Below are 15,316 nucleotides of genomic sequence, written 5' to 3' on the forward strand. Positions count from 1 at the left end.
ATTACAAGTGACAGCGTAATATCCAGGGATTCTAGTCTGGTATTCTCCTTGCAAGCTGTAAATTTCAGATTCTCAGGTATTTGAGAGATTACATCCCCATATTTAGCAAGGTCGAATAATGAAAAGTTTGGAAAACCTGAAGAGCAAAAATCTAAAATCCCACCATGTTTATACTGCATAGCCAGATTTTGAGAACAGTGAAATTGGAAAGCATCCAGTTTAAGCTTTTATTTTTCTTATTTTTTTCCACTAAAAGTGAGCTCTTACTGTTTCTCACTCCTCACTCCGTGTTTTTTCCTTCCCCCCATTCACTGCATCATTAGTACTGTTTGTGCTAGTGTGTTGCTCTAGCATAAAGTCAGCAGATTTTCATGCTGGTGGTCTCCAAGGTCAGTAAAGTAGCATCCATACAAATGCTGCATTGAATTCAGGAGAATTAACTTAAGGACAGCTATAGCTACATACCAAGGGGCTTTAATGGGAACCAATAAAATCAGTCCCAAACAAGTTGTGTAAGTGGCTAGCTAGGAGTTAATCTTTCAGAATTAATAAATTCAGAATTAATATAGAATGGCTTAAGCCTTTTTTTCTCCATACAATTAAGAACCCAGATTCCAAATTTCAATCTTTAAAAACAACTGATTTTCAGAGAGCATAGTCCTGACAACCTTTTTGAATACAGGTATTGCTGCACTGCTGAATAGCTCAAGCATTGTCTGTCCTGAGGCTTCTGAGGAGGTTGCAAAATGTCTTTAATGTCTGACTAATTAATTTTACCTACCTCCATCTCATTAATAGGAATAGCAAGTCCTTTTCAGAATAAATGTAATAACCTGGTTTCAATGATACTCCATGTCAGAAGGCACCAGTGGTTAATGAGACAGGATTTTGAAATGTTCTTTATTTTGTCGCTTTATAATAGGCATATTTCTTTCCTTCCAGTAGCACTAGGCTTCCTAGTGACATAGAAAACAGGATCATTATCTGCATCACTTCTACCAATTTACAAAACTGTAGTATTACCTCTATTCATCTCTTTTCCTGTACGTGCAGTACAGCTCACAGATATCTCTTTTCTCTCTGCCTCTGTTAGTGTTTTGATTTGTCATTGCTCTTGCTCTGCTTCCAGTATATAGCTTGAAAGATGGGTATTCAAGACTGAGCAATGTCCCAAAAGGACAATATGGAATATTTTCAGATATTATTTTCTGCTGTGTTATAACCTCTGCTATGAGGTTACTCACAAACTTTTTTCTAACTGGTTGTATTTCTGTTCAGAAGACTGCAGTCTTGGAGCCCTGACAATTAATTTCTGTGTGCATTAATTTACATTGATCAATATGAACACTGAACCTGAACCCTCTCCCTGATTTTTCTTTCAGGGTGTAACATAGATCTGCTCAGTCTTGGGTATCTTTCAGTAATATATGCATGTTTGACTGAAAAAGTATCTGAAGTCATATACATCTATGCTTGCATGATGACTCATGGTCCTTAAATAACCGGGTATAAAATTCAGAGTGATGCTTTTCCTTTTTTGATCTTCATGTATAGTACTTCAGCTTTTTAAAAGTTATGCCACATTTAAATTTTCAAGGGAACCTATGTAAAACAAAGAAAATATAAAAGGTGACGTAGACCTGACGGAGTAATTTTATAAACATTCTGCCAAGTCACAGTCCTCTTTTTCTTACTCGATTCTGTAAGTTTCATGTTCTAGAGAACCAGCTTTTTTTTTTTCCAGTTGCATGTTTCTCTGCCATCCTTTCCCTTTATCAATCTACCTTCAGCAGGACAGTGCAGGCAGTTTCCTTTTATGTGCCAAGGGCACTCTGGCCATCTTTAAACAAAACAACTCAAAGATCCTGATGTTACCTGAGGCCAAGGACATGACACTGCCCATGTCCTTGTGTCTCAGCTTTCTTCCTCCAAGCACAAACTGGTGATGCCCAAACTGCATTTGGGAGCAGTGTCAGTCACAGCTGGACCTGATGCCTTGTGAAGGCTGACCTAGAACAGAGGCTGGACAGAGTTAAAGAATAAAGTAGGTATTTGGCAAAAGACCTCAGTGGATACACTTTGGGCAGTACAAGAGCCCAGCCAGGGCTACACCCAAGCTGAACCCAAAATGGTCACAAAATGGACGACAGGTCACGAGGTCTCTCACTTTAATAAGTTCTGGTCCATTTGCATATTGGACTTAATTGTCCAGTTATAGCTTTAGATTATGAAGTCCCATCCTTCTTGTTTTTCTCTCTTCATTCCACCATTGTTTATGCTCTTGGGCCTGAGATTTGGATTAGTTGTTCTTGGTCCCCAGCTAGAGAAGGAACTGCTTTGTCTACGCATTCTGCAAAGAGAGCTTACCATCCCCCCAACATGAAGCTCAGAACTACACACCAAAGCAGCACAGAATCTGAAAAATACAAAAGCCAAAACCCTGAGGTTTGGTCTGAGGCCATCAGACCCAGCACTGTACCTGGGAAGTCCCTAGGGGAGCTGGTTGGCATGAGCCAGTGCTGCACCAGCGAGGGTGCTCACAGATCATGTCTGTGGCTATGTCCCATTGCTTCAGCCAGGGTCACAGGCCTATTTCCTACTATAAATGACACCCAAATATCTGAGCAAGCAATATGAAGATAAAAAAAACTGGTTCTCACTTTTCTTCTTTCAAGTGAGTTTAAATTACAAAGAAAAGTCATTAGAGCAGATTCCTTTCCTACTGAAATGCCAGGCTGGGAAACAGGGATGGAGTCTCTGATGCATGTGATTCACCCCTGAGGCAGGAGAAAACTTTCTTTTCATTTTCTGACTGTAGTTTAAGTCCCTGGATGGCCTAACCCTTGACATAGCTTCCCGAAGCTGGGAAGCTGCTCTGCTTTCTTCTGCATGCTGCCCTGATAGCCCTGGGTCTTTTAGAGCAGCTCTGTCATACCACAAAAGGATTATCCTGGGAGTGAGAGAGTTCTTGTCTGCCCTTCTGGGTCACCTTTTCCCTGCTGTGTCTCAGTAGTGCAGGACGAGCAGAATGAGGGCAGCAGGCTCAGCTGGTGGATTTGTTTCTCATATGATCAAGTGAAGGGTGGAAGGAAAGACTATTGAGGGTTATATTGTAAAAACACCACTGAGCCATTAAACTGCTCACTTACTAAAGAATGAGACCTTTGTATTAGCTAAACACTTTGTTTTGTGTGACAGAAGGAAAAGTATTCCATACATTTAAATTTTATTTTTATTCTGAAAGCTATCAGCTGCAATTTCTGAGGTGTGGTCAGGGAATGACATGATGATCTTTTTTATGCAAGGGATGTCATGAGTGTCAAAAGTTTCCCTTCTTACCTTAAAAATCAAGCTCCAATATCACATGAGAGTTGATTCATTGGTCTTAGCAACTTGAATCAGATTACCAGAGGTATGGACCTAAATTCTGGTTACCTAATGAGAGTGTGGTGCTATTCTGGCTGAGACAACAGAAAGTACTAAGAACAGAAGACCCCAGGACACCCCTCCTCTCTTAGAGTTCATGTATTTCCCTCTAAAAACAGCCATATGGAACCCCATCCTGAGGGGGTACATGATCCTGCTTCACACTTTCACAATGTAATGGTTGCACTTACTCAAAAAGGAGATGTGGGAGATTCTAACATAAAGCATAAAGACAAGTGTCCTGACTGTGGAGGCAAGGTATTCTTGGTGCAGAATAACAGTGGAGGCTGTGCCACTTTGTGACTGGGAATGTGGGAGTCTTGCCACCAGAAGGAGAATCCAGGCTGCTGGAGGAATGACTTATTGCTGTCTCTGAATTGCTGCAGAGCAGAAGATGGAGCTGTAGATACAAGAGTGCCTACAATTGTTTACAGTCCAGAAACACTGCAGTAGAATTCAGGCACTGGGTGGGTTCAGGCATCTCCCAGTTGTATAACTGCTGCCAACATTGAACTTAGACACTTATGTTCTACCTAAGTAAAATTCTAAGTAAAATTCTTTTTTAGTCTTTCTTTGTTTTTGCCCCAAATCAATTAACTGCAGCTCCACAGAGTTTGATTTTCTAATCCGGCTATCAATTAATCATTTATGTAAAACAAGATTTTTTTTTTTCCCCTCAGATTCTTTTCTAATGGTTTCTTATTTCTTGCCCTCAAAGTGTGTGCCTGAATTCCCTGCATCCATTTGTAAGGGCTTTCCCACTTCCAGAAGTGTTTAATTAAAGAGAATGCTATCAGCAGGTGGTTAGCATCAAATGTCAGCAGCTACTTCATTTCTGACATCTCTTGGGAAAAATTGTTTCATTACCATGCAAATGATGTTAGTCTTCCTTTTCAAGATCCATTGTCACATGGCATAACATATGGTACACAGAACCGTACTCCCAAGATTTATGCAGGAGTGGGGACACAGTTCTGCTTTCTTTTAAATGTTTCTTTAGGTTGTATCAGAAATATCATGGTGCCTTTAACAACCTATGTCAGACAAAAGAACCAAGCAGCTTTAATGGGTGCTATTGGCTTTTTTGAGTATATCTGGGATGTGAACTATTCAGTTGATACTTGGAGTGGCCATCTCTTGAACTACACCAAAAATATTGAAGCTGCTGGCCTCTCCTGGGAAATTTTAGAAGTTCCAATCATGGTAGTTGGAACTCAACTTTTCCAAGGGCCATGAAACCCTGTAATTAAACCAGGGTAAACTTAGCCTGATTAATCAGAGGACTGGAGTACAGTTCAGTGACATAAGTGAGACTTCAGGATATGTCTGGAATTAAGCATATGTTTGAGTGAATTGTTAACCTCAAGTGTACGATCAAGTGCTTTGCTGACTCAGGGACAAGACATTCCTTGCAGCTTGTTGTTTTCCACTTTGCCATCTGGGAAGAGGCAGCTTGACAGCATGTGGGCTGTGTGAGACATTATTGCATTTCTGAAAGGGTATTAACACCCTTGAAGTTTCCAGGTTTTCTGAATCAGGTATTTTTTCTCTTGCAGATCTAACTGGGTGGAATAACCTCAGTGTAGTCTCTGAAAGCAAACTGACCATGCCAAGGCATTTTGGCAGGTTATCAGTCAATCTAGGCCTAATTAAAATAATCTCATGTTTTAGCAGAACTGCTAAAGATGCAGGTGGAAAGCTTTACAGAACCTGTAGGTTTGGGAGCATGAAATTGCCCCTTTTGGATATTTTAGGAATTCCCTTTTGAGCAACTGGAAAACTGTAAGAACCCAAATTTGTAAACACTTTTAATCTGAGTCATATCTTCGCTAGACCCATTTTCTGAGCTGGGGGAGCACATCCATATTTATATGAAATAAATGTTGTTACAGGCTGTTCAGTCAACAAGCTCTCTTGCTTCAGCCAGGTAATGCAAAAGAGTGGATTATACAGACTGATTATTGCATTTGTGCAGGAAGTACAAGTTATCCTGATCTCAGTATTCTCCAAGTGATTTTAACTGCCCAAAAATACGAGGAGCTCACCTGAAAAATCTTCCATAACACCCCCCCTGCAATCTGTGTTCAGCACAAAACCCTACTTCTCCAATCCAGTACCCTTCCCATCTGCCATCACTTGACTTAAAAGCCATTTCTGTGCTATTGTGCTGCTTTGCATTTCTCATGAATGCGTACAGAGGAATAAATGTTTATTGTAATGATGTTTCTCTCTGGGTACTCTTACATTTTTTTCATTCTTTTCCAGTGACAAAATGTTTCCAGCCTTTGGATTTGGAGCAAGAATACCCCCAGAATACAAAGTAGGTGCCTAAGTGTAATTTTCTAATTTCCTTGAGTTACAAGGCACAAAATAAGGGAAAAATGGTGAAAGGCAAGGCAGTGGCAAACAGGAACAGTTCCTCTGCTTGTTTTCTTCCATCTGGCTTTCTCACCCAGTGATACCTCACTGAAACCAGAAATCAGGCAGGGCTAGACTTAAAATACTTGTTTGACGACACCCAAAATTTTTTATGGTATTGGCAAAGCTTTGTTAGTGGATGCTAAGAGGAGAAATAATGTTTTGAGCATCCCTTGTTAAACATCTTCCTGAAAATAAAGACTTGAAAAGATTTTTGTTCTGTGGCAAATTTCTGTGTCATGGTGGACACAGTCAATACCAGGAAGAGAAGTACAAGAGCATGTAGCAGTGCTAGAGAGAAGTGATATTTATAAACAAAACAAAACAAAACAAAAAAAAAAAAAATAAAAAATAAAATAAAAAAAAAAAAAAGAGAGTGATGCTACAATTGTGAACATAAATATGCTATCTGGTAGGCTTGGAGTGAAAACAGTGAAGTAAAAGAAGGAGCATCCAACAGAGAAAGGCTCAAGAAGAAATAAGTAGAAATTCAAATCCTTTGTTTTACAGAGGTTGCGTGGGCAGAAGAGTAGTTCTGCATTGATAAGTAACCAAAATCTAGAAGGGCACTCTGCAACTCAGATACTATCTGGAAAGGAGAAGTATTAGTATTATCATGCAGACTTCATCCAGTGTCCCTGTGTGCCCTGCTCTGGGTTGTGTCTCTGGGCTGTAGCTGAGGTAGGGAGGTGAACACAAGCCAGGTAAGAATTTCTGAGAGGGATTGTGTGCATTAGCCTTGTAAGGCATGAATCAGCAGATGAAAAAAAATGGGCTTGGGCTTCTTGGAATCACTTGCATTTCTGAGAACTAGAACAGTGTGTTCCTCACAGCTTGTAGGTTTGATACCTGCAGAAGAATAACAGTAGTGATGTACAGCAAATTTGATACATGTCATGCAAATAGATGTATAAGGTTTTAACAACATTGCTTTCTCAGCTTGCCTGTGCCTGGCAAGGTGTTTTGCCTTGCTTTGTTCCTCAAGGGTAACACCAGTGTTAGTGCTTTCCAAAGTCAGAGATGGCTTCCAGAGCTTTGATATACATTTTAATGTGGTATTATGAGCTCAGAACATCTGTGTCTGTTGTATGTTTGTTTCAACTGCAGCAGCTGACAACCATCACTGTTATTTAAGACGGTGTGTAAGGGCCTGGTTGTTCCATCATCTGTGAGGTGACCACCGGTGCATGGGGGAAAATTTATAACTTTTCCAGTCATAGAGGGCCATCCTTATCTAAGGACTGCTTGAAGGAATGTGTTACTGTGTCAGCTGCAATGGTTTCCTGGTGACAGATAAAGATCCCAGCACAAAGCTGCTCTTCAGCTTTGTGCTCTTCAGCCAAAATAACCAGCTAGTAGCACTGATGCTTCAGGTCACATGAGCCTACTGGCAACATACCAGTTTTGTTAGACTCCAGTATCATCCTTCTCACCTGACTGTGAGACCATATTTCAAGCTGGAAAACAGATGTCTTGCCAGAAAGTAACTTCAGGGGTCTGTGTAACCAATTGTTCCTGCAATCACCAACACCAATTGATTTTCCACTTTGGCAAAATTAGTGTTTGGATAATTTCCTGACAAATGCCCTTGAGAAACTCAGAGACTTGCATTGAATTTAGTAGTCCATACATGAATGAAGAGTCTTATCCTGTAGCATGAGCTCTCCCAAACAGTTTGTCTGTTGCTAACTTCTCAAAGCAAGAAAATGAACGTGACTCAGGACCTTCAGATTTTGCAGAGTTCAGGAAAAGTAAGAGTAAACTTCAGAAGATGGGGCTGCTTGCTTGTGGATTACATATGTGTGACTAAATAAAACAAGTCCCAAAGTAAATGGAGATGCAGGTGAAGGCCAGAACAACATCTTTAATCTCTGCTCTGGAAACTTGTGTCAGAAAGTGACAAAGACAAAATGACATGACATCAGCTCACAAATATAATAAAACTTTGAAGAAGACAAGAACCACATTGCAGGGGACTAACTCTTCTGTGTCACAGATGAGGACAAATAATCAGCTTGGTGTCTGTCATCCAGCTGGAGCTGCATGAGGATATGACAGTCATCTGTGCTATTGTTCAGTCCCTCCCTGTGATACTCTACTCTAGCCCATAAAAGTGTCTGGCTTCTTAAAATAAAGTATATCAATACTTAAGAGTCCCTGCTTGGCTTTGACTGCACTTCTGAATCGAAAGATATGTCCTTCAAGAGTGAAGAGTCACCTTCATCAAGATGCATTATTAAGTAAACCTGTAAACCTGAAAATCCTTCAGTAATTTAGTCTACCCTGGTATAAAGTTAATACAAAGCCAAGAGTGATTAGTTTTGTGATAGCAAAGATGCATAAGATATATTGAAGCAACAGATAAAATTTAAAGTAACAGGGACTGTAGGAAAAAAGTGCTCCCAAGTTTCTTCCTTAACTTCTTATTTCCTGCTGCAAAAATATGGTAACGTGCTAGATAGCAACAGTACAGATCTCATGCTATTCAAATGATCTTTTCATGTTTTCAGTCACAGGTATTACAGGTCATACATACCATACATTTGTTTTACTAAAGGAGAGCAGTGCCACTACTGTAACAATATTACATCTTCAAATTTGGGTTGAATCATTATGAGGACTTCTAAGTTCTGACCCCATCATGTGCATAAATCAGCTTCTCATTAATTTAGAGTGTCTGTTTTCAAGCCTTCAGTCCTAATGAAGTGATCTAACCTCCTCATAGCATGTTGGTCTCTGCACTCCAGCATCTGGTCTTTTATTTCTTTCAGTAGACAGCAAATTGCTTGGGCTATGGAAGAAATTACTCCCACTGCCAAGGGTTCCTAAGTAACCATGGAACACCCATACAACCTAAATAACACATCTTCCATCATCAACTATGTCAGTGTCTATCTCTGCAGGCTCTTCATAAATCTCTTGATGTTCTACCCCTTTAAATCTTGTTTTTATATATGTTTTCTACAGAATTTCCATTTCAAGAGCACACTGCTATGTTGTTTTGACTTTATTTTCCGCAGCTCACCTCCAAATGACACACTTCACCTGTTAGTAGAAAACCAACGGTTTCTTAGTGGCATAAGGAACCTGTGGAAGTGAAGGAAGCAAGACATGCCTTATATGTCATTCTTCATCAGTCTAGAGATCTTTCATCTAATATTCAACAATATGATCTTCTTCCACCAAGACCTCACATCACCCTGCTCCTTGATCTAAGTAAATCTCTGAAAGAAATATTTCTCTTGTGGGTATCTATCATACAAAACTTCCAGAATGGCTTTTTTTGTTGTTTTGGTTTTTGGGTTTTGTCTTTTTTTTTTTTTTTTTTTTTTTTTTTTTTTTTTTTTTGCAATGAAAGGGAGCATCTGAGAAGTCTGATGCAAAGTAAAGAGGTGGTAGATAATATGGACTCAGGCACAGCTGTGAAAGGTCACAGTGAAGAGGAGGAAAGAAAGCAAAGCATATACACTGACTTCTTAGCAGGCAGGACTCAAAGGAGATGACAAACCACACAGCAGCACAAAACTTACTGTTAAAATGAAAAGCAAGTTCAAATTGTGTCAGCCCCATGACAGGTGGATTGCCATTAATGAAGGTCTGTTTCCTAAAGAAGAATTGCAGCTGACACCCAAATAGGTACTAAACAACTTGCAGTTTGTTTTAAGATAGTCCTGGTTATTTCTGTATTTTTAGTGAAAGCTTCTTTCCCTGCTTTTGCCGTGAATGTGTGCTGGAGACAAACTCACTGCAGTTACAGACACAGAGCACCATCTTTACAACCCTAACCTGCACTGGTTTGTTGGACAGATGAGGGACTTGAGAAGTGCTGTGGTCTTTATGATTCCTGCACTTTTCAGGAGATTGATGGCTAAAACATGTTCAAACCTGACAAAAAAAAAAGGATGTGTAGCAGACCAAGGGACAAAACAGAATTAGTCTCCTTATCCATGCAAGTTGAATTTAGACATGGAAACTTGGGCAGCATGTACAAAAATGAAGCATAAAGGGAAATAAATGGCCCAGCTTTGCCAAGCAGAAATATGTGCAATGTATCTTAGCAAGAAATACAAGCTTTCCAACTCCCAAGCTATTTGATTAATGAGCATTCTGAAAATAATAGCTTTGACTAAAAGTACTTGAAATTCATTAGTGTCTTAAGCTTTTGCAAAATATGCAGGTACTTCATATTTAGTTTTCTAAATGACAATAGCTTAATAGCATTCAATTTATTCACAGATAAGTGTCCAACATAGTGCATTTTGGCATTTACACTTGTATGCATCTCTTGTTCATGGATTTTTGACAATCTTTATTTAAATTATTGGGAAAGCATTCCTAAAAATCTGAATTTGTCAGGTTGTTTGTCAAATGGTCCTAGTACTATCACCATAGAAAAAAGCTGGAGTTGTTTGGGACACGAAGGTTAATTTCAATGAATTCAACAATCTGGAGAGAGAGAAAAAAGGATTATTAATTTTCAGAATTCAGGCATCCATATTCAGCATTTGAAAATAAAACCCATAGCTTCTTATTTTAAAAAATGGAAACTCTGTTAAAGGGGTTTAAAAATGTGTAGGTCAAACTAGAATAACAAGTTTCAATGAAACTTAAATAAAAAGCCTTTGCACAGTTCAAAAGCTTTCCAGCAATTTGCTTTATCAGTGTTGGAGAATTTAGTATTTTTCAGATTCCAGTGTAGGATTTTTGTTTGTGATTTGAGTTTTCTATCTGAATTCATAAAATATTTTTTTTTTTAAGAAATCTCAAAAATTCTCATCAACTAGGAAATTCTCCTTTCCTTTCAGCCTAAGGGCCTGTATATAGCAAGGGCCTATAGCAAGGGCCATACTATGAGGATGAATTTCATCGCATCCCAATATGAGGGAAATATGTTACCCGCTATGTAAAATCAATGTGATTTTTCTACAAAAGCATATGGAAGTATCGTTATGATTCTTCCAAGAGTCTTATGGGTGCCATCACATTGATGGAAAACTGCAGGTGTTTGTCACTGTATATGTACAGACAGCAGAGGAGACATTGTACAGTGGTAAAAAAACCCAACATTTCTATAGCCTGTCTTAGCAAAAATATTCTGTACTGTTTATTTAATTGTCATATCCTCAGAAATGCTGTCACTGTAATCTATATCATAATGTATGGTGGAGCTAGTTAATTTGCTTGTTAAAAACCTTGAAGAAATTACCTGTGAAATAGTATATTCCTGGTGTAGGAAGTTCCTGTGGTTTAATAATGCCACATCCATGATGGTATCTGCTAAAGAATGTATCTGGAGCCCTGCAGAGGGAAAAGATTAATACAAGTGCAAGTGAATGTCTTTAGCTACAGGCTTTCAGTGCAGTTCTGTGCAGCAGCCCAAGTAACACCAGGCTGATCCCATGTAATCACCTCAGCATGCCATTTCTCTCTCCTCCTCTTTTATGGATTGATTTTATGGATTGATGTTAAAGAGTAGGGCTGAGCAGAGGGTCAGCTTCATATTTGAAACAGTCCAGGGTTACAAAAACTTAGTCCAGTCACAAAACACTCAGGGTTTTGTGAGGACATTCCTTAATGTGAGGCTGACTTCCACCACAGACTGTGGTCTGCAGTTCTTGGCAAAATTCTCTGTGCCAGGTACTGATGTAAAGCAGCCATTCTGTATTTGTGTGACTTGACACATTCCAGGGTTTCCTGACTGTTAGATCGATCCACAATACAAAGCACCCTAGTAAATTATATAAACATGCCTGCTTCTGCACAGCCCAGTGTCTTCTTGTTCCCCCTGAGAAATTCTCAGTCTTCAGCATCGTAGGTTCAAAATTTTGCCTAATTTTTGTCATTAGTTTATCAATTCTGGGATGATCAGTCATTCAAGGGCTGTGTCATTCAATATCAGAAAGATGCCACTGAGTATACCAGCTTTTGGTTCTCTGTCATCAGCATGGTTTGCCCTTCAGTCACAAGGCCCTTGCAGGTTTAATTAGAAAAAAGAAAAAAAAAAGGAAAAAAAAAAAAAAAAAAGGAGGGAAATTCATCACCTTGCACTGTTTGGAAAGCAAAAGCATTGAATGTCTTATCCAAACCACATTTTGACATGGATGAGCTTTATATGGAGTCCTATTAGGTAGCAGCCCAAGTTTAGTAAAGCCTTCAGTATGTGGTACAAGTCTGAAGTCTCTGCTGGTTTCGACACTTTTGGGTTCTGGCCACTGCAGGAAAGACAGCAAAGGTGGAAGTGCACTTGGCTTTGCTTAACAGAGTGGGAGATGAGTTCTGAGCATTTGGAGAAGCTCTGCTTAAAAAATATCTGCTGTTGCCTTGCCTTGAGTGATGATTTCCTGTTAGTGAACCATCACTGTGCTGCTCAAAGAATTTCTCTCCTTCACGTTATACTTAAATCTTGTTTAAATTGTGATATATTACTCAAAGAGCATAGGAAACAGGCCAATGCTTCTGCACATTCATTGTGTTTCCTGTGCTGCCTTCAGGGTACATTTTAACTCTGCTCTGTGAATCAGGATGACAATGTATGAGGGCCATTTGCTTTAGGAGGATAGCAGCCAATGCTCAGACAGTATTATTTTTTGGATCATTGTGCACACTGACTAGACTTGGGCTTTCCTTATTCGCCTGAATCGTTGTCTATTAAATAATAGCCTGGGTGCCACAGCTCTGAACCAGAAAAATTGTTTGCATTATGTGATTCTGGAAGAGGTATGGCAACAAAAGCATCCAAATCATGCTTGCATGTGAAATTAAAATACTGTATTCATAGCTTTTGAAAATATTTGTGGTTTCCTTTAGGTATAATTTCAAATGCATTTGGAATGAAGAAATAAAATCACTGAAGAGGTATAGTGCTGGCAGAATCAGTGCAATACATAAACATGCATTGCCATCCTTCTTGCTTTTCTAACACAGTTAATGCAAAATACAAAAACCCTAAAGGAAAGAGAAAGGCTAATGAACAACAACAAAAAATATCAATGAGTGAAAACTCCCACAACAGTTCTTGACAGATGCAATTACCTTTGGCCTGCAGCTGGTCATGAGACTGGCAGATACCAGCTGGGCAAAGTGCACTGAGGAACACCCAGAGAAGCCAAGCAGAAGGGCTCTGGAGCACCAAGTGTATCTGGAAGTCCTGATCTTCTGCGCTGCTCAGTGAGGAACAGAAGTAGTGGCTTCCTGCATTATCTTCCATGGCCAAGTAGGATAGACTGAATGGACCATGTATAACCCTCTCTTAGACAGATGCTTGGTGTAAGCATGCTGAATGCCTGGCTGGGCTGAGGCAACTGCAGACTTCTCAGTGAGGTTTTGCTTCAGTCCTTTCCCGTAATGGTAGAAGTACTGCTTTATTTAACCTCAATAATGGCAGGCATCACTGTGGTAAGCAAGACTAGCACATGATGGGGAAATTCCATTGCTCTATGAAGAGCTCTCTTTGGCAGTAATTAGACAACTTACACCACTTCACTTTCACAGAAGCTTCTCTGCAGTCACATATTTCATCTATGGGACCCTTAGTCATAGATCAATTTCCATACATTGCTGTGGAAACATCTAAACTAGCAAATGAAATAGCAACATCCAACAAATAAAGCTCTTCCTGCAAATAATCCTGGTTCCATTGTACAGGAGGTGTTTTTCCATATCACCAGGACTGTTGGCACTTCTGAAGATCCTACAGAGACCTATAAAGCTTTAAAGTGTATAATTGCAGTAATATAAATGCCTTCTTAAATCTGGGATGATACACCTAAATTCAACTTTAAATTATACAAATTACCTGCTAAACTCTCAGCCACTTTTTGCAAGTCAAATATACATATACATATACATATAAATATACATATATGTATATAAACATATATGTATATTCACACATTATGCATTGTGAGACAAAATCCGAGCTTTTTCATTCAAGAAAAATTAAGACAAACAGAATTAAGAGACTGGACTTCAGACCCAAAGAGATTAAAAGGAATCAAGACTTTTCAGTGATCAAAGAAAGAAGTAAAAAGGAACCTGAAAAAAAATTGCAGGCAAGAATAAACCTTAAAGAGGAATTCTGGAACTGGAGACTTACAGTGCCTAGCATTATTTAAGCATATAAAAGTCTTGTATTATTTTCCTAGGGCACCAAAGACAAAATACTTTGTTTCATTAGAAAATCAGCTACTTTGTTGTATTCATGGTGAGTTCTTTTAAAAAACAGCTCTGTAGGATTTAATAATAGACAGATTGAGAGACAGAGAGAGAGAGAGATTGGAATATTCACCACATGCAAGGAAAACCAAGAGTCTTCAGGATTTTTTTTTTTTATTATTTATTACCCTCCAGAATGCTCTAACATTTTAACCAACTTAAACTCCAACACTTCTTACACTACTTTTGCACAGTGGATCCTTGATTTCTCTGTAGAATTACTTTCCCAGTACTCCTTGGCATTAGATGAGGAACTGTTCACTCAGAGAGGTCAGGACGCATAAGTGAGCTGAGTTTCTGCAGTCACTGCTGTATCACAACCTGCTTTCTCACTCCTGCAGTCTGAGATGCTGAGCTAGGGAGAGCTGGCGTTTAAATGGCCTCAGCAATAGATTCCTCTTCTGTGCCCAGCATTGATAGCCCAATCCTGACACCATGTTTATATGACTTTTTAATGTATTTGGGTGGGTTTTCTTCGTGCCGTTTTGTTTTGTTGTTGTTATTGACAAGTTTGATTCCAGTTTTGCTACTTTGGTTCTACAGGGAGCTCCAGCTGGGACTGTATTTCACACTTAATGGCTGAAAGCTTGAAAGGTGTCCAGTTTACCACAGAAGAAATGTCAAGAGTCTTTAACCGCAAGTCTTCTTGGAATAATTTTTCTGACAACAGTCTTCTTTTCTTTCCATTTATCTGTAGGTCTCTCATGACTTTGCAATCAATTTCAATGAAGACAACCCAGAATGTGCAGGTAACGCTCACAGCAGGACAGACTGAATATGCATTTTTTATTGCATCACCTGAGTATTATTCAAAATGATTTTATTAAAGAGGGCAGCTAGGATCTGGGGACCTGACAGGCTCCAAACCACTGAGCTTAACTTTAGAAATCTTAGAAAGTACCATACAATAATTTCCTGAAAAGTAGGTGGACATTCAGCACTTGGGCTTCTTGGAATCACTTGCGTTTCTGAGAACTAGATTAATTTAAAATCTGCAGCTACCTCAACACCATAGGTTGTGTTGCTAAGAAGGACAAGATATAAAAAAAGCGGGCTGTGAACCTCTGTGATCAAAAATTCCCTCAGTTTAGAGTCAGTTCTTTGACCAGACCTATAGCCTGCTGCAAGTCAAGGGCAGGGAAGCAGCTGATGACTATTGTGGTAGAAAGAAACCTGCTTTGCTGAGAGCAAATACAGCAGGATTGTGTAAGATATTGGTGTGTTCTATCAACAATCATTAATCCTTGGTAATCAGAGG

General features: G+C 39.2%; 1 protein-coding gene across 2 annotated transcripts in view; it reads left to right on the forward strand.

Annotated features, from left to right (window-relative positions):
• CPNE4 (copine 4) overlaps positions 1–15,316 on the forward strand; it is a 225,974-nt gene that overhangs the window by 197,681 nt on the left and 12,977 nt on the right. For both annotated transcript variants that reach the window (XM_068205258.1, XM_068205268.1), the window contains 2 exons: positions 5,692–5,746; positions 14,756–14,807. In XM_068205258.1, the coding sequence (XP_068061359.1) occupies positions 5,692–5,746; positions 14,756–14,807 (107 nt within the window). The remainder of the gene's footprint in view (positions 1–5,691; positions 5,747–14,755; positions 14,808–15,316) is intronic.

The sequence above is a fragment of the Anomalospiza imberbis genome, chromosome 1 (genome assembly GCF_031753505.1).
Source record: "Anomalospiza imberbis isolate Cuckoo-Finch-1a 21T00152 chromosome 1, ASM3175350v1, whole genome shotgun sequence".
Lineage (NCBI taxonomy): Eukaryota > Metazoa > Chordata > Aves > Passeriformes > Viduidae > Anomalospiza > Anomalospiza imberbis.